The 16,675-nt window shown below is 33.2% G+C and overlaps 2 protein-coding genes across 2 annotated transcripts in view; one reads left to right on the top strand and one right to left on the bottom strand.

Moving 5' to 3' along the window:
- LOC124355278 (pikachurin) overlaps nt 1-16,675 on the bottom strand; it is a 417,704-nt gene that overhangs the window by 167,072 nt on the left and 233,957 nt on the right. The window lies entirely within an intron of this gene.
- Nucleotides 9,590-13,137, top strand: LOC124355281. The gene is made up of 2 exons (XM_046806338.1): nt 9,590-9,908; nt 12,715-13,137. Exons 1-2 carry the CDS (start codon nt 9,797-9,799, stop codon nt 12,924-12,926), a joined length of 324 nt encoding a protein of 107 aa, XP_046662294.1. The 5' UTR covers nt 9,590-9,796; the 3' UTR covers nt 12,927-13,137.

The following is a 16,675-nucleotide window of genomic DNA, read 5'->3' as shown; positions in this document are numbered from 1 at the left end:
TAAACTGCAATTACGAGACAGTTACGTATATTACATAGCCAAACACTATTTGAAGGAGCTAAGTTATTTGTCTTTAAGATACATTTCTGATTGAACTTAAAGTTTGAGTGTTAGACCGCTTTATAATAAAGTACATGTACGTGCACAATGGCTATAAACATAAACATATTTTCTTGATCGTGGCAACAAGGCAAACTCTACATCGGCGTTGTAAATATAATTCAATTAGACCAGAAGTTCACATACACGGGCAAAGCTTACGAAAAGCGTGCAAAGCCGCGAGAAACAGCTAGTTTATTATAAATAAGATATTTTATAAATAAAAAAGGAAACCCTCTTCTACTAGGTAATGGTAAGTTGCTAAAGTACATGGGTACATTATGAGCTAATACCTGCAGTACAGGCGCTTACCATGCATTGTGCATTGCCAGCAACATAGCTCCAACACAGATAAGGGAGCACGAGGTACCTGTTACACTATAGATGTTATCTGTCAGGTCATCGTTTCGGTTTACTGCTCCACTGTCACAACTCACCATAAATGTCCGAACGTGGTGGGACTCTAACGTCATTTTGTCAAACTTTTTATAACGTTTAGTGATGAATTTTTTTGTAAAATAACTATTGTTTGGTGACAATTGTCAACTCATCTAAGTAGTATCAGATTATTTCACTATAATAACTTTCATGTTGAAAGTCCTTTCAGGTAAATGTTTAATCAAACTTCTCGTCACAACCCATAAAAAATATATATTCTGAGAATTGGAGAAATATGAAATAAGTTTTGACAATTTCTTGAGGATTTTTAGGTATTTTGAGCAAAATTTAAGGACATTTTAGAGTCAACATAAAGAAAAACTGTTGAAAAACTGGATTTTATATACTTATGGCATATACATAACAGACGATTGGTGACAATAACATGTTTTTTATATAAAAAAAACAAACAAAAATAAACATGGTAAGAAAAAATAATTAAAATAAACAATAAACTTTAAAAAAAAATAAAAACTCATGTTGTATTATTGTGAGTATTGGTTTCAATTCTACAAAAGAACAGCTGCGAATGTTTCATTTCACCCTCCGATCGTTGCAAGGACTTTGTTTTGTAAAAATAAACATAAAATCATGTCATTTTCTAAACTTATTGTCCTTAAAAGATATTATTTCCTCCAGCAAAAGTTTGTTCCAAATAACAACAAATCTAAACTAACAATTTAGTTATATTATATTATTTTTATATAAATCCTAAAGCGTTTCTAGACTAAAAACGTTTCTTTACATAAAATTTTAGATCGGTAGACACTTTTATTTAATATAAGCATTTACGCGCGGCTTCGCAGGTTTTGCACCTGTTTGAGCGAGCATCTCTGGTTTGAGTGAACTTTATTCATTACATTCAATAATATCTTCTTCCCACGGTCAAGAAAATATATATTGTTATTTGTTCTTAGTATCATTTGTTCCATACTTGATTTTACCTTGTTTCCCGATCAAGAAAATATATATCACAAATCAGAGAAGCCCACTACTGTCAAAATTGAACTAAGATGAGTTTTATATCAGTCTTTAAGTTTATAATAGAAGTTAGATAGTATCATTCTCTTTTAGATCTAATACTTGTACAGTAAAAACTACATTAACAATGCCATTACGCGTGTATTTTAGTACATTAAGAGCTTGAATTGGTACATTAGTTCAAAAGCACAGTCCAGCGAACTATCACCTAGTTCTTGCCGACTGATTTAAAGGGAGTCTTCAGAGTCAAATTCTGACTGCCTTATGTTTTAGGCCATTTTTAGGTAGATGAGTATTTGCCTTATCACTGAAATCTGAAATAATAGTTATTCCTACGATTATTCATACAATTACTTATATTATAATGTACTCACTATAAATTTAAACAAACTGAAAATAATAAACAATGTTTGTACAGAAACGTTTATTACATTTGACAGGCTCTTTAAAATAATATTTGGCACCTTTAGAGACTAGTATGGCATTTTTCACTACTTTAAAGACGAGTTGGGTGTAGCCCTGAAGGATTTTCAAAATAATAATTGACTTATATTCATCCCAGGGACCGTAAGAATGTCGTTGTAAAATGTCAGTACAATTGGTTTAATAGTTTGATTGTGAAAGCAAAAACAAACAAACAAAGAAAGGACACTTTTGCATTTGTCATATTATTAGGATGATTTTAGACTTTATAGACAGACTTCCATAGTAGTCACATTAGCGAGATATGTAAAAGCATGATATGCAGTAACGAGACCTTTTTGCAAATAAAATGCATAGTTTGTTAGTTTGAGCTTTTCGAGGGAATATTGAATGAAAGACTGGAAATGCGTTAATCCTCATTAGGAGCTCTTTACGGGCAGAGGCAACATCGCCCTTGTTTACCGGGCTAATGACTTTCTGCACTTTGCTGAGTAAACGTAATCATGATGTTGTCAACCTTTGAAGAGCTTTGCAAAAAATCTGGAGAGGGAGGATTCATGGAATGACTAAAGTGTTACCTTTAGCACTCTGGTTCTAGTCCACCTTCGTGTTCTTTGACCTGGATTACTATAATGATACAACTATTATATAAGCTATTATAACATGTTCGATACAGAAACGAATATAGAAATCGGAAATAAAAAAATATAGTAGTAGCATTATGCAGTCTGACCACAATATGTGGTTTATTTTATTTTAACAGACTATACACAAGGCAGAAGTACGCCAGACCACACATCAAGTGCCAGTGTCAGGCCTCGCTAAGGCTGCATGCAAAATGTAATGACATAATTTGATGACATAATGATAATTTAAGATCATACAGAAAATATGTTTTACAGCTCCCAGGCAGACAAATGAGAGGTTTTGAGCCAGACTACAGAGTAACAGGCCTTACTAACGCTCAGCCACATTCTATGGATGGACATGTATGATGCCTTCACACTCATTTTTGTCTGTGTACAGTTGAAGTTGATGCACAATTTAGTGTCTACAGATGAAAGCTTTCTCTATATATCTTGTGGATAGTAGGCTACTAAGTCACATGTTAAAATATCAATTATAATTGTATCAGTTAGTTTAAATTGTCTCATTACCATAAGAGTTACCCATAAGATCAAAGAAAAATGTTCGTTAACGCTCTGCCAATTTCAGTGAAGTGACATGCGCCATCGCCATCATCAAACCCTATGTTGCCTATATAAAACTGGAAATTAATACCAAATTTCAAGTTTATAGGTCACTTCCTTCTCCAGATATCATGTGGACAGACAGACAAATGATACATTTTACCAGCACCCTTGTGAATTATCCTTTTAATGCTCAGTAAATATTTTACCTCGATATAACTTATATATAACATTCAAGCAAGTAGTTTAAACCCTAGTACACGAATAATGAGACCAATACTAATGAGAAAAGGAAAGCACAGATGAACAGATTCTTACAATTGTTTTAACGTCAGGTAAAGGCACCAAGACAAGCAGATTGCACAGTTCACAACGTCTGTACTATAGATTCGAAGGTAAGCCAACCTTGCATGTTACAGCTCAGATGAACAGACTCTTACAATTGTTTTAAGATTAGATATAGACAGCGAGACAGGCTGATTGCACAGTCAGAGAAAATTTAAAAGATAAGGATTACCCTATATATTCAGAAAGACCTCAATTGTTTGGATCGTTAGTCACATGTCTTAAAAAGCATGTATACTTGTGTGTTAGAGGAGTTTCAAACAAAAGTAAACTTGGATGTGGAGATATAATGAACACCAGGTTACGTGCAAGCCGTTTGAGTATTCATCAGCCAAACACTGGAAATATATGAATACTTTAACTGACCGCTAGTTAACACGCAACCTGACATACTGGAATATGAACGTGTTGAATCAAAACGTGTTCATTTAATACAAACTTTATAACCAAACTATATTGGTCATCACTAATATATGAATACTTTAACTGACCGCTAGTTAACACGCAACCTGACATTACTGGAATATAAACGTGTTGAATCAGAATGTGTTCATTTAATACAAACTTTATAACCAAACTATATTGGTCATCACTAATATATGAATACTTTAACTGACCGCTAGTTAACACGCAACCTGACATTACTGGAATATGAACGTGTTGAATCAGAATGTGTTCATTTAATACAAACTTTATAACCAAACTAGATTGGTCATCACTAATATATGAATACTTTAACTGACCGCTAGTTAACACGCAATCTGACATTACTGGAATATGAACGTGTTGAATCACCACGTTTACATTTAGTGCAAACCTTATAACCAAACTAGATTGGTCATCACTAATATATGAATACTTTAACTGACCGCTAGTTAACACGCAACCTGACATTACTGGAATATGAACGTGTTGAATCAGAATGTGTTCATTTAATACAAACTTTATAACCAAACTAGATTGGTCATCACTAATATATGTATACTTTAACTTACCGCTAGTTAACACGCAATCTGACATTACTGGAATATGAACGTGTTGTATCACCACGTTTACATTTAGTGCAAACCTTATAACCAAACTAGATTGTTCATCACTAATATGTTGTTCCATTCATAGTAATAGGTGAGTGATTGACAACTAAATATATAACAGTACAAATATAATATCAAATGTGAACATAGTTTCACACTCTGTGCGTATGAGGGTTATATATTTTAACAATGTACGCTAGTAAAATATTAAAAACTGGTTACTTTAGTCCCATTAATGTTTATTACTTGGCACTTTTAGTATACACACAGCTAAATAATTGCACATGTTCATATTCAAAACCAGGACCTATATGAGTATGCACGAAAGTAACGAAGCTATATTCTGAAACTATAGCACTATCGATGTAGTATCAAACCTTTAACGTGATGTAAAAAAAGGTTTCATTCTTCAAAGCTTTGTACAAATAATAGATTTCCCAACCAATTATATCTGTAATGAACGTGTAATACTGCAAGTTATCATTAATTAGATTGTAATGTTTGATTTTTAATTAAAGGAAGAAAAGAGAGCCTATTATATAACCTTGACGAACGCTATATATGTTTGTAAGAAACTTTGAAGAAGTTAAATATTATTTAGTTAGATTCCCAGAATGGTTAGAACCAAAAAGTGAGATCTCGGTGCTAAATGCAATCAAAATACTTCATAGCACTGAGTTATAACTCTTCCCCTACAAATTCAGATCTTTGGAAAGTCGTGGTATTGTGTAGAAGATTCTGTGTCTATTCCGTTATGTCTACCACGTACGAAGGTAACGCTACCATTTACCACCTCTCAAATACTATAATCCTTTATAAGACAAACCTAAAAACTAAACAATTATGTGCTATAGAAATGTTTAGAGATGAATAAACACGAACCTAAAGTATCACCATTAAATGAAATGAGCGTGTATCTCTCACACCCACAGAAGTATTGTTTCTATCTGTGACGTCATGCAGTGGTTCAACTGTCAAGCGGGTCAGAACAGAAGCCAATATTGTGTAACGCGTTTGTAATTCCACCCCGCATGTCGACGCCCACATTAAATCCAAAGGTCACCGGGGACAGGCCCAACTACAATATACATAGCCAATCAGCAAATGGCCGCACACTGAAGGGGTCTCTTTAGCTGAAATTGGTGGCTTTATGTAATTGTTTGCTTTGGCTTGTTATTAAAACTGATCCAGATTATTCTCTATCCTCTAAGTGCGACACTAACGCCTGCGTTATAGCTTTGTAAAGTAATTCATTGTAAATAACCCAAAAACGATTATAGTGACTAAAATACAATAGGTTTTGTATCCTACCGACAATCCTTCCAAACCCAAGTGTTCTTATGGGGGCTTGTTACAAAATATATCCGTGGCGTTGGATGACTTTGCCATAAAATTAAAACTTATTGGTTGTTTGTTTGTTTGTTTGTTTTGTTTATATGTGGTTTGTTGTTTATTTTCAATGTTTTGACCTTAGAAGTAACCATAAAAACGTGTCACAATAAGAACACATGATTTTGGATTTGCATTGATGTTATGATAAAAAACCTATTGTATTATAGTTCTAGAGTTTCTTATTTGCTGTATAATTTACTTACAAAATCAAAGTAAAAACAGTCTTTTCTGCTCATTAATTAAAAAAAAAGCACTGTAAATTCAAAACTTAATTTAAAACTCTTAACTCCTATTTGTTTACCTTTTGATAATATTAATGAATAATATTGATATAAATATCAAACTTTTATACATTGAATACTTTATAGTATGTGAAATTTGAATCTCGCACTTTCCTTTCTAAGAAAACCATCCGTCCCTGTGACGTCATCAGATAAATAAAACAGTCTAAATGCTAATGGACCCTCAGTAAACAGTTTCCACTTGTCTTTCTTGGATAAAACAGTAGTTAAACATTTCAGCTATGCGTCCTAAATAAGTAACTCATGAATAAATAAAACCAAATTAATTTGACTTAAAATCCACTTATGTGAAGAAAACAACGCGGCTAGTACTTTTTAAAAAGTAAAAAAATATATTGAAAATATAAGTTTACTTTACGTATCTTTCCAATATATACATACCAATATTTTGGATAGGTAGGTACTATTATAGTAACTGAAGGGAATGATTACATACTATTCATTTTACGTTTTTTTTATTAATAACACTCTAGCATTATCAACCTCATTGTTTGAAAATTTAGACATTAAAAATGATTAACAATTCAATTATTACCTTGAAAGAAAACCGATTAAAGTCCTTTGGCACACAGCAATACTTGACCTCATAGTTGTCGGTTCGACCAATTGTTAGAGAGTGTTGCCAGTCGGAAAGTTTTGTAGCTTGACGTTCAGTCCAGTACGTTCTCATTCTCAGGCATCTTCGCAAACTCTCTTCAGCATCTAATACGTCGTAACCTATTAAGTTAAATATTACTTTAATAATGAACACACTGGTGACTTACTATTGGTTCATAACCCACGGATACGTAATCGATTTAGTTAAATATTACTTTGATAATGAACACACTGGTGACTTACTATTGGTTCATAACCCACGGATACGTAATCGATTTAGTTAAATATTACTTTGATAATGAACACACTGGTGACTTACTAGTGGTTCATAACCCACGGATACGTAATCGATTTAGTTAAATATAACTTTGATAATGAACACACTGGTGACTTACTATTGGTTCATAACCCACGGATACGTAATTGATTTAGTTAAATATTAATTTGATAATGAATACACTGGTGACTTACTACTGATTCACAACAAACGGATACGTAATCGATTTAGTTAAATATTAATTTAATAATTAATACACTGGTGACTGACTATTGATTCACAACCCACGGATACGTAATCGATTTAGTTAAATATTAATTTGATAATGAATACACTGGTGACTGACTACTGATTCACAACCCACGGATACGTAATCGATTAAATATTACTTTGATAATGAACACACTGGTGACTTACTATTGGTTCACAACCCACGGATACGTAATCGATTTAGTTAAATATTAATTTGATAATGAATACACTGGTGACTGACTATTGATTCACAACCCACGGATACGTAATCGCTTTAGTTAAATATTAATTTGATAATGAATACACTGGTGACTGACTATTGATTCATAACCCACGGATACGTTATCGATTTAGTTAAATATTATTTGATAATGAATACACTGGTGACTGACTACTGATTCACAACCCACGGATACGTTATCGATTTAGTTAAATATTATTTGATAATGAATACACTGGTGACTGACTACTGATTCACAACCCACGGATACGTTATCGTTTTGTGGACACATTATTTTAGTAGTTAAGCTCAGCATCTTCGACGATATAATACATCAGTTTAAGAAATGATCACTTTAATGTTGACATTTCTTAGAACCTCCTTCCATACTTAGTACATTCATAATTTTTCCTCAATAAATGTGAACAGCAATTTCCTTCCCGAAATCTAATGATTTTTGCAAACATTGCTTGTTTCTTGTTGCGTTTAAAACGTTCTTCTTCTTTCAGTAACCTCGTAATTTATACTCAGTTAATGAGAGGATATTATTTTTATTTTTATTGAAGAACCTTAAATGATTTTTGTGAGCGTATATTTTTAACAATAGCTGTGTAATAAAATGGCTCTTGATCGAACTTTACCACTTTTAAAAACCCGTTTACATATACACAATTATTAGTTAAAAAATATGAATATTATCCCTAAATTTATGGGATATAATTCAAAATATGTTAGATTTTAACTAATCAATCTTAACTTTAAATCAACTTACAAGAATTACAGTAAAAATCATTAAAAATTAAGTTAGTTAGTATTTTCTATTTAGATTGTAAAATTGAAGATGTTCAGTGTAATATATTTTTTTGAAATAGTACAGCATATTCCACATTAAAGCTTTAAGTGAATTTATTCAGAAAAATATATTTTATGTTTAATTCTCATTCTTTAAATACGCGCAAGAAATAAAAAAATAAGAAATATTGTTTCTAGAAGTAATTCGGATTACCGGTGGAAGGAGTAGGCCCAGATGAATGATAAGGGCTGGACTGTACAAAAGAGGCTGCTATCGGCGAGGCGCGCATCGCAGATGGCAGTGTTTAATAACGAAATTGAGAGGTGGGGTGAGGTAGACGTACCGTACCTCCATCTCAGTTAATCGGATGTGATTGTAACGAGTAGAGTTGTAAGTAGTGCTTAGAGTAAAACTTTTTGCTAATTGTCATCGAACCTGCGGGTAAGTGAATCTTTTAACTGGAGTCCAGTCAATATTCATTCTTAGTTATTTTGGAATAATTTTGGGAAAGAAAAATTCCTTTTGATCTGTGCAATATAAAACTTGTTGGTGCAGTGAGCACATTTATATAAAATTTTATGTAAAAATACTAAAAGAGTTCAGACAAACCACTTTGAATTTGAAGTTAGTTTATGGCACAGAGAGATTTTTATCTGTTGCATTTATTAAAACTGACCATCTTTGGTAAAGCCACTCAAAAGAAAGGGTTACTTCTGGATGGTTTATCCCTTCCAGTAGAACTTACACTGGCTACACGTGTCACTCTCACCTGGACAACACCGTGAATGTCCAGGCGGGCGGCGCGGTGGCACATCTCTAACCGCAAGTGTCGAGATATTGAAGTGAAAGAGTGGACCTACAGATAGGTCTAGTCTACTGCGGAGGGTAACTTTTGGAGTTGGTGGGGCTCCCTAAGTGTTACAGACATTTGTTAGGTGTGCTAATCTTGCACTTAAAACACTAATGAGAGCGTTGTTGCATGGCGCGGGCTTATGTATAATTTACATGTATATATAAGCTCGTTAGAATTTAAGTATTACTCATCAGTGACAACATTAATGTGGCCTTGTCAAGTAAGCTCTTCACTATATAGCTCTTAAATATGGTTCTGTCATGCCTCTATAATTATTCTATTTTACAATGCCTTAGTTCTTGATAAACAAGGCTATTTAATATTCTTTTATCTATTTCACACTTCTTATCTTTATGGCAATATAAAATTGTTGTTGGTGCTTGTACACGTCCTTGGTATTTTTAATTTCAGTCTAAAACGGAAAGTTGAACCTGCTTTGTAATCCAGGAGTGTTAGAATCTGATATAACATCTTGGATTCCATTCAGTATTTACATACAGTTTTAAGTTCAGTTAGACTTGTTTTACTGTGCGGTAGTTAATACTATTGTTACTATCAACATTTTTATTGCACCCAACAAGGCGGGATCTGTTGCAGACGATGTATCCTGCCGTGATAGGTGTACTGCTACTAGCAGCCCACACTGTCTACACACAAGACCCTGAAAGATGTTATATAGACAGCTGTGGACCAGGGCAGTGTTGTCGTGCGCGTGAGTTTTATCATACTTTAGTAAATAAGCTGTAGTGTGTATGTATTAAAAAAATACTAGGCTACGTTAGTTATTTTGTGAAAGCCTAACATGTACACATAATATATTCCTTAGTTTATATAACAATAGTACTACATATATTTTCTTAACATCTTATACATAAGCCTTAGACAGACAGACATTTTATCGCAATTGGGAGGTATTATCAGACTATCGACCACTTGGACATTTTTAAACGCCTTTTAAAAATTATAAAATCTTCACACATTTTCATGCTATAATATGTTCCGTTCCTCAAATTCTAGCAAAGGTTTTTTCTTAATATAGATATTCATTCAACCTGAGGTAAATGCGTGTACCTTGAGTGAGTAGAGAATACAAGATGGTAGAGATTGTATAACTTGTGATCTTTTATTTGAAATGAAAGACTTTTTAGTCGTACTTTTTATTATTACATGTAGTTCGAGTTCAATTACAGGAATGGTTATATTTTAGTGCCTATTTTTGTGTTTAGAGGTTAATTAACAGAGATAATGTCCTAATTTTGCATCTATAACAAAGACATTTTTTATTTATCATATCGGTATAATTAGTAAGAAGGAGTTTAAAGTTAATATTTTGCTCCCGGAAAAGATTGAAGAAAAATATATTTTTACTCTCTGTTTGTATTGATATTTGAAATTAGAGATTCATCTGTCGTAGTTAACTTACTAATGAGATAAAAAAAGATTTTTGAAAACCTTAGTTTATAAATTTGTAATTTGAATTTAGAAACTGTTTTATAATATATTTGAATGTTAAAAATTGTGAAGTTGTATAAATACTGGCAGCTATCTGCGGCTTCGCAACCACATGAGCACTTCTGTTTCGAGTTAATTATGTTTTCTACGCTAATGTTGACCCAATCCATAAAATATGTCAAAAAGTTTATTTTTATAGCTATTGTTATTTCCTCAGGTCTTAGTATTTTTTGTTCTACAGTTAAATTTATCTAAGTTTCCGATCTAGAATATATATAAAATAATTAAAGTTCAACTCTATGAGCATTGTTGTTGGATTCTTAAAACTTTAAAACCTTTAAAAGGTTTAAGATTTCACGATATTTTGGAAAAACTTTTAAGTTTTGTCCTACGATAGTCAGTTAATTTAGATTATTTATTTACTTACGTAAGATAAAAATTATAAAAGTTTATACGTAAAATTAATTGTAAATGAGTGATGTATAACTCTCTATTTACAAAATTTTGAAAAGCCGCATTTATGACATTTTGAAATTTAGCAAAAAATAAAAGGATATAAGGGATTTTAATTTTGTTATGTTGCTATACCTTATACGTTTATTGTACGTTGTACGTTGCTCAAAATCCTCTGCACAGATAGAAATGAAATTCTGAACACAGTAAGTAAAGAAACATGAGGGGAATAGGCGATATATTTGCACTGCTATGGAAAAAGTTTGTCTTAACAATAAAATTTAACAGAATTATAAGCTGGAATAGCCATCGTATTGATTAGTTTTAGCAGATATTGTATCGCCGTACCCTATAAATAAATAATGTTATTTCATATTTGTGTTTTTTGTTTTTGTTTTACTGTCTCTTATTTTTGGGTAGGAAAATATCCATAGCAACAAAATAGTACTCTTGCATACTTTTTACACTGTGTAGTAAAACAAACGAATAACAATTAAACTGGGAGCAGAAAAGAAAAGCAAAATATTTTATGTCTTGGCACTCATAAACAAGCGCTCCGTGCCTAAAGATGTCGATGCTGGTGATAATAATGCTCTAACTCCTCTAACTTGAGACTCATCGGTCGAGATTTCCTCCGTCCTACTGAATGAATGTATCACATGTATCAGTATGTATCACAAACACGCGTAGTGTTTAAAACCCATATGGTGTAAGTTAATACCTGTTAATGGAGAAACCCGAGCATAAAATTCACTTTTTGAATAACTTTAAAAGTCCGTGAATTTATTGAAAATAAAAACCTTGAGAGTACAAAATGCTCTGGTGTAAATATGTGAAGTATATGAGAAATTTATTAAAAACAGCTAAATCATGAAGTATGCAATGTAATACTTGTACAATGTAATACAATGTAAACTCATACGCAGGGAAAACATACTGTAATCAATCGCAATGTAATAAATAATGTGGAATAAAAAAACAAGGAACGACACAGGTTAGAAGTAATAAGCAAATTTATAACGAAAAAATGTGTTTTCATTAATACTAAGCACATGAGTCGAGTTTCCAGCCACATTTAATTATCCACTCACTCAATGTGCATTACGACTCTTTTTGGAGGTTTACGTCATCTAAAACTTTTTGGGAAATTTGTCTTATGTTATACGGTCGTTTACTTCTTCTGATTGCACATTTTATCATTACAATGGTATCAATTCGAGCAATTCATACCACAAACAATATTGAATCTAAAGGAAACTAGAAAATAAAAAATAATTAAAAAATAAAACGTTGCAGTGGTGTATCTTTTCTTACATGTTTTGAACTTTATTTGAGGGATTGAGCATAGAAAGGTAATTAGGACTACTTTTAACCCGTTTCGTCACTTTTAATTTTGGGTGGTATGACTTTTATGTTGAATAAATCACTTTCCATTTTCTGTCAATCAAACGTTATCTCTTTATATTTTCCTTCGTGCAATGAAACCTCGGAATCACTCTGTAATATCGTCTTGTCAGTTAGTTAGTTTACAATCTTTGATACTTCATATTATCTGAAATAAAGCAAAGGTTACCAAAACAATGAAAGTTGTTACAATTATGTTTTGTTTCCAGTTGTTCCTGATGTTGGCTTGATGGGTGATCGGCCTGCTTGTCAACCACTACAAGACGTGGATGAGTTCTGCACAGATGACATGAATGAGGATTTGGACGCCTTCGAGAACGCCTGTCCTTGTAATGAAAATCTGTTGTGTCTTAACAACACATGTGTTTCAACCGTCGAATCTGAGGAACCTGTGATTTTCAATCCTTTAACTGAACTTTAAAATGTATTTTGCATGTATTACAGTTACATACTAAATTAGAACGAAATTTGTCTTTTTATTTGGCTACTTAGTTTTCTGACTACTTACTGATATGGAGTCCAACTAGAACTTTATCGATAAGGTTTAAGAGAAGAAAAAATGAATGTTTACAATGTATGGATCATATTTTAATAGTTTTTATGATATGTCTAGTAACAAAATTCCTCAGCTATTTTATTACAACCTAAGGTACATTAGGAATAGAGAAGAGTAATTATTTATAATTGTACTTACAAAGTTGATTCATTATTAATCCAGACCAAGTTCAACAAACCTGAAAAAAGAAATAATATTAGAAAGTGTATTGAGCTTGATGGAAGTATAACTGAGTATGTTACGGTAACAGCGAAGTGTTGGCCTGGAGCAGATAGCTAGGTTTGCTTGTATCAAAGGCCGGGATGAATGCTTGCTCCAGGCAATACTTGCTACACGAGAGAGATATATTATGCACAAACACTACTTACTAGGATCATCACTGTGGATTTTCTTTTAGAACCTTAATTAAATATTTTTGATTGATGCCAAAAAGGAACTGATGACGAGCACAGAAATTCTTAACAAAATAACAATATTATTTAGGTTAGTACTATTCAGATGTATAACTACATATTTAGTGAATATTGTGTATCCTTTATTTCAACTTCAAACTAAGTCTCTATAATTACACGAAACACGTCTCGCCTTCTTAGATTAGTTCCATCATTTTACATTCTGCTGAGATAATAGTGACGTGGTTATTTTGTTACGTTTCGCACCACTTTCCCATATCCCCTTTTATACTGTGCCCATAACACCGTCAGCCTCATTCCCTTGAAAAGAGTTCACTTGGTCTTCTGTTAGACTTGTAGTTGTAATACAATACTGTGTCAAGGCAACATCTCCATCTGGGACAATATCAGTAGAAGTAAAGGTAACGTCCGGTAAGTTACCTCCTCTTCTGATCTGATCTGACGCAATGAATTTGACTCCAATTTAGAGTGGCTATTTTTAATAAACATAACTCAGAAGATTAAATAAAGTTTTTGTTACAAACATAAACAAAATTGGCATTTACATACATAGATATGATTATAGATATCTACACGGTTTTTTGCCATTCTGAAAGCAGTGATAAAGGAAAAGTACCAAGAATTAAGTACAATTTCTATTTTTAAAGCCGACATTTTCCAAAATGTACATTAAGAAGAATATAAAATATTGAATAAAACTATAAATATTGAATATTGAGTTAAATAACTAAACTGAATGCGTCCAATATGCAAACGTATATGAAAAGCTTAGATAGAGAGATTATTGAATTTTTGATCATAACACAATGATCAAAAGGAATTAATCTATCGTTTATGTGAACACCGGATATTTCGTTCTAAATACTGCTTCCCAAAATCCAGTTTCTATTTATAATGATAATAGATAACAATGCCATGCTATCAGAACAATGATTTGTTGAAACATTATGAAAGCGAGATAAATATATGACATAAAGTATATATACGGTTTAAAATAAATGAAAAGCAAACGTAACAAAAGAGGAGCGCGGATATGGACGCTTTAGTTATCCTACAACTAAGAAAATATCTTTCCTCAACCAAGAGAAACTTTACATAGCCTAATTATCTGCATCGCACACATGCACAGAGTGAATAATCACCCTTTAATCTTGCTACTCAATTGCAATAGCGATCATCCTTGCACCAAGAGGTACTACGTCCTGGTTTCAGGCCTCTAAAAACCCTTTAAAAAATTACGACACACATTGACAGAGTGAATAATCACCCTTTAATCTTGCTACTCAATAGCAATAGCGATCATCCTAGCACCAAGAGGTACTACGTCCTGGTTGCAGGCCTCTAAAAACCCTTTAAAACAAAATTACGACACACATGGACAGAGTGAATAATCACCCTTTAATCTTGCCACTCAATAGCAATAGCGATCATCCTTGCACCAAGAGGTACTACGTCCTTGTTTCAGGCCTCTAAAAACCCTTTAAAATTACGACACATATGGACAGAGTGACGGTGGACCATTTAATATTTTTACTCAATATGTTTAGTATCATCCTTGTACCAGGAGGAATTTACGAACCTGGTTTCAAGTCTATACGCCACTTGTATCAAGAGGTATCGCACAGATTGACAGAGTCACGGACTGCTCTTTAGGTATTTTTCTCAAAAACATTACCGATCATCCTTGTACCAAGAGGACCCTACGTACTTTATTCAGGTCACTAATGCACTTATAATAAGTATAACCACACATATGGTCAGAGTGACTGCCCTTAAATCTTTCTACTCAAAGTCAACAGCGATCATTCTTGTACTGACGTACCAAGTTTGAAGTCTCTAAGACACGTGTAACAAAGGTATCTCACTGATGCACAGTGACGGAGTGCCCTCTTATCATTCTACTCAAAGTCAATAGCGATCATTCTTGTACCAATAAGTACTGACGTACCTGGTTTTAAGTCTCTAAGACACTTGTAACAAAGTTATCTTACTGTTGCACAGTGACGGAGTGCCCTCTTATCATTCTACTCAAAGTCAATAGCGATCATTCTTGTACCAATAAGTACTGACGTACCTGGTTTTAAGTCTCTAAGACACTTGTAACAAAGTTATCTTACTGATGCACAGTGACGGAGTGCCCTCTTATCATTCTACTCAAAGTCAATAGCGATCATTCTTGTACCAATAAGTACTGACGTACCTGGTTTTAAGTCTCTAAGACACTTGTAACAAAGTTATCTTACTGATGCACAGTGACGGAGTGCCCTCTTATCATTCTACTCAAAGTCAATAGCGATCATTCTTGTACCAATAAGTACTGACGTACCTGGTTTTAAGTCTCTAAGACACTTGTAACAAAGTTATCTTACTGATGCACAGTGACGGAGTGCCCTCTTATCATTCTACTCAAAGTCAATAGCGATCATCCTTGTACCAATAAGTACTGACGTACCTGGTTTTAATTATCTAAGACACTTGTAACAAAGTTATCTTACTGATGCACAGTGACGGAGTGCCCTCTTATCATTCTACTCAAAGTCAATAGCGATCATTCTTGTACCAATAAGTACTGACGTACCTGGTTTTAATTATCTAAGACACTTGTAACAAAGTTATCTTACTGTTGCACAGTGACGGAGTGCCCTCTTATCATTTTACTCAAAGTCAATAGCGATCATGCTTGTACCAATAAGTACTGACGTACCTGGTTTTAAGTCTCTAAGACACTTGTAACAAAGTTATCTTACTGTTGCACAGTGACGGAGTGTCCTCTTATCATTTTACTCAAAGTCAATAGCGATCATTTTTGTACCAAGAAGTACTGACGTACCTGGTTTTAAGTCTCTAAGATATTGTATCAAAATTACCTTACTGATGCACAGTGACGGAGTGCCCTCTTATCATTTTACTCAAAGTCAATAGCGATCATGCTTGTACCAATAAGTGCTGACGTACCTGGTTTTAAGTCTCTAAGACATTGTATCAAGAGTAATGACACAGATGGACGGAAAAACTGAAATAATGACGGATAACAACACGATTATAACAACAGGCTGTGTAGAATTGTAAATTACGTATTAATGATCCTTAAATATTCCTTACATGTTACTGCTCAAAATTACCTTCGGATGATAATGACCTTAATAAGACCTAGACCTTAAAAATTATGTAAAGTATTTGCAGATCAAACACCTCACCGAA

The sequence above is a fragment of the Homalodisca vitripennis genome, chromosome 2 (genome assembly GCF_021130785.1).
Source record: "Homalodisca vitripennis isolate AUS2020 chromosome 2, UT_GWSS_2.1, whole genome shotgun sequence".
Taxonomy (NCBI): domain Eukaryota; kingdom Metazoa; phylum Arthropoda; class Insecta; order Hemiptera; family Cicadellidae; genus Homalodisca; species Homalodisca vitripennis.
Note: the sequence above shows the minus strand (reverse complement) of the source record. Positions and strands in the feature narration are given on the sequence as shown.

Coding starts and splice junctions, on each gene's coding strand:
- LOC124355281 (XM_046806338.1), top strand. CDS start 9,797: ATGTATCCTGCCGTGATAGGTGTACTGCTACTAGCAGCCCACACTGTC. Junction 9,909..12,714: donor AGGGCAGTGTTGTCGTGCGC/GTGAGTTTTATC, acceptor TTTTGTTTCCAG/TTGTTCCTGATGTTGGCTTG.